This window comes from Dipodomys ordii, unplaced genomic scaffold, assembly GCF_000151885.1.
Source record: "Dipodomys ordii isolate 6190 unplaced genomic scaffold, Dord_2.0 Scaffold2915, whole genome shotgun sequence".
NCBI lineage: Eukaryota > Metazoa > Chordata > Mammalia > Rodentia > Heteromyidae > Dipodomys > Dipodomys ordii.
In genome coordinates, this window is record NW_012270131.1 from 1 (window position 1) to 2,459 (window position 2,459).

General features: G+C 49.3%; 1 protein-coding gene across 1 annotated transcript; it reads left to right on the forward strand.

The window, feature by feature from the left end:
- Positions 1-1,163: 1,163 nt before the first annotated feature.
- Apopt1 (apoptogenic 1, mitochondrial) lies at positions 1,164-2,025 on the forward strand (the record flags this gene model as incomplete). The annotated part of the gene is made up of 2 exons (XM_013037003.1): positions 1,164-1,376; positions 1,962-2,025. Coding segments are annotated over 2 exons (277 nt in total), but the record flags the coding sequence as incomplete, so codon positions are not given.
- Positions 2,026-2,459: the final 434 nt, after the last annotated feature.

Here is a 2,459-nt window from a genome sequence, read left to right on the forward strand (position 1 = left end):
CAGGGGGGCTGGGAAGGTGGCTCAGTGGTAGAGCGCTTGCCTTGCATGCCTTGGGCCCTGGGTTCAATTCCTTAGCACCACATAAGCAAAAAGAGAAAAGCCGGAAGTGGCGCTGTGGCTCAAGTGGTAGAGTGCTAGCCTTGAGCTGAAGAGCTGAGGGACAGCGCCCAGGCCCAGAGTTCAGGCCTCAAAACTGGACCCCCCCCTCCCCCCCCCAAAAAAAGTTCAGGGATAGGGGCTGGGAAGGTGGCTCAGTGGTAGAGTGCTTGCCTTGCATGCACGAGGCCCTGGTTCTATTCCTCAGCATCACATAAGCCGTAAAAGCCAGAAGTGGCACTGTGGCTCAAGTGGTAGAGCACTAGACTTGAGCTGAAGAGCTGAGGGACAGTGCCCAGGCACACAATTCAAGCCCCACAACCGAGGTTGTGGGGATGGTGTTCGAGCTCTGAGTTCAAGCCCCATGACCTATAGAAACAAAGCCTGACTTTATTGGCTTAATTAATTATTTATTTATTTTTGTCAGTTGTGGGACTTGAATTCTGGGCCTGAGTGCTGTCCCTCAGCTCTTCAACTCAAGCACTCATCACTTGAGCCACAGCATTACTTCTGGTTTTCTAGCAGTTAATTGGAGAAAAGAGTCTCATGGACTTTTCTCCGAGGGCTGGCTTTGAACTGCAATCCTCACATCTCAGCCTCCTGAGCTAGGATTACAGGCGTGAGCCACCAGTGCCTGGACTTTATATTACTTTTAATGTGTGCAGTGTAGAGTGAGATGGTAGTGATTGCTCTTTTTTTTTTTTTGTCGTGGGGTTTGCTGGGCCTGAGCGCTGTCCCTCAGCTCTTCAGCTCAAGGCTAGCACTCTACCACTTGAGCTACAGCACCACTTCCGCTTTTCTGGTGATTTTTATTGGAGATAAGAGTTTCATAGAGTTTCCTGCCCGAGCTGGCTTTGAACCTTGATCCTCAGATCTCAGCCTCCTGAGTAGCTAGGATTACAGGCGTGAGCCACTGGCACCCGGAAGTGATTACTCTTCTTCCTGTGCTGAATTCATTCCCAAACATTCCAAAATCCTCAGGCACTTTGTAGTCTTGCAGAGAGTAAGCTGAGGAGGGCAGCAGTGGTGCGGATTGCTCATTGTGGTGTGGTTAACCCCACTGCGTTTTGTTGAAGGTCTGTTCCCCAGGATTTTGTCCTCCAAGAAAATCCTGCCATGATTGGATCGGACCCCCAGATAAGTATTCAAACCTTCGACCTGTCCATTTCTACGTCCCAGAAAATGAATCGCCAGTGGAACAAAAGCTTAGAGAATTAAGACAAGAAACACAAGAATGGAACCAGCAGTTCTGGGCAAACCAGAATTTGACTTTTAGTAAGGTAGGTGAAGGTTTCAGATCAGAATAAGAAATAATGCGCTCGGCCGCTGGGGGGTGCTATATCTTTAGTATCTTCGCTGCTTTTCTGTTGGGTGCAGCACAGGAAGAACTGGCCAGGCCTAAGTCACAGTCAGTACCTGAGGCTTTCGAGGCCAGGAAGTGCCCGTCTTGTGCATTCATGCTTGTGAAAATTAGGGTTGGTAGTGTTATTTCTGAGATAAGTAAGCCAAATAGGTAAGCTAAAATCCTTAGCAGCTTACTTACAGATAAACTATGTCAAACTCACAGAAGAAAAATATTAAAACTTCACTTGGGTGGGACAAAAGTGTATTTATCAGATTCCATGGATCTGTAAGCAAAGGGCTTCCCGAAATTTATTGACTGTCCATTTTCAAGCATGAAACGTTTAGCGGGTTCATGATTGAAATTGGGCTTTGAGCTGGGCTGTGGCTAGGTGAATCCATGTGAGACTCACCCAGAACCCGTGGGCTGTGCTGTAGCCGGGGAATTGGGAAGGCGGAGAAGGGGCAGTTCTTGCCTTTGTTCCTAAGCTTTCGTTCCAGTAGTGATGATCATCTTCTTGTAGGAAAAAGAAGAATTCATTCGCTCAAGACTGAAAACTAAAGGTCCAGGCCTGAAAACGGATGCAGGTCAGTGCACACTGCGTGGTAGGAGCAGTAGGAAGGAGGGATAGTCAGCGGGCACAGTGAGTGCTGGCTCAGGCCCTCTTGATCTCTCCAGCCAGCCTCCCGTCTCAGGTTTCCCTTTTTTCTCTTGCCTCTAGAGACTTCTTTTCCTTGTCCTGTGTCTCGCTGTTGTGGGTTTCTGGGCAGTCAGACCTTCAGTCTTTCATGAGATCATACCCTGAGGATTTTCAGTTTTTGTGTTTTTTTTCGTGTCAGTGCTGGGGATGAACTGGGGGCTGGCATAGGTGAGGCAGGTGCTCTCCCACTTGAGCCACATCCCCAGCCTGGGTCCTTCCAATCAGTGACTTTGGGCCTGAGGTCCCAGGGCCTTGGCATACACCCCAGTGCGCCCAGCTCCCACCCCACACCCTTGCTCCTCTTCCCAGAGTCTAGCCAGT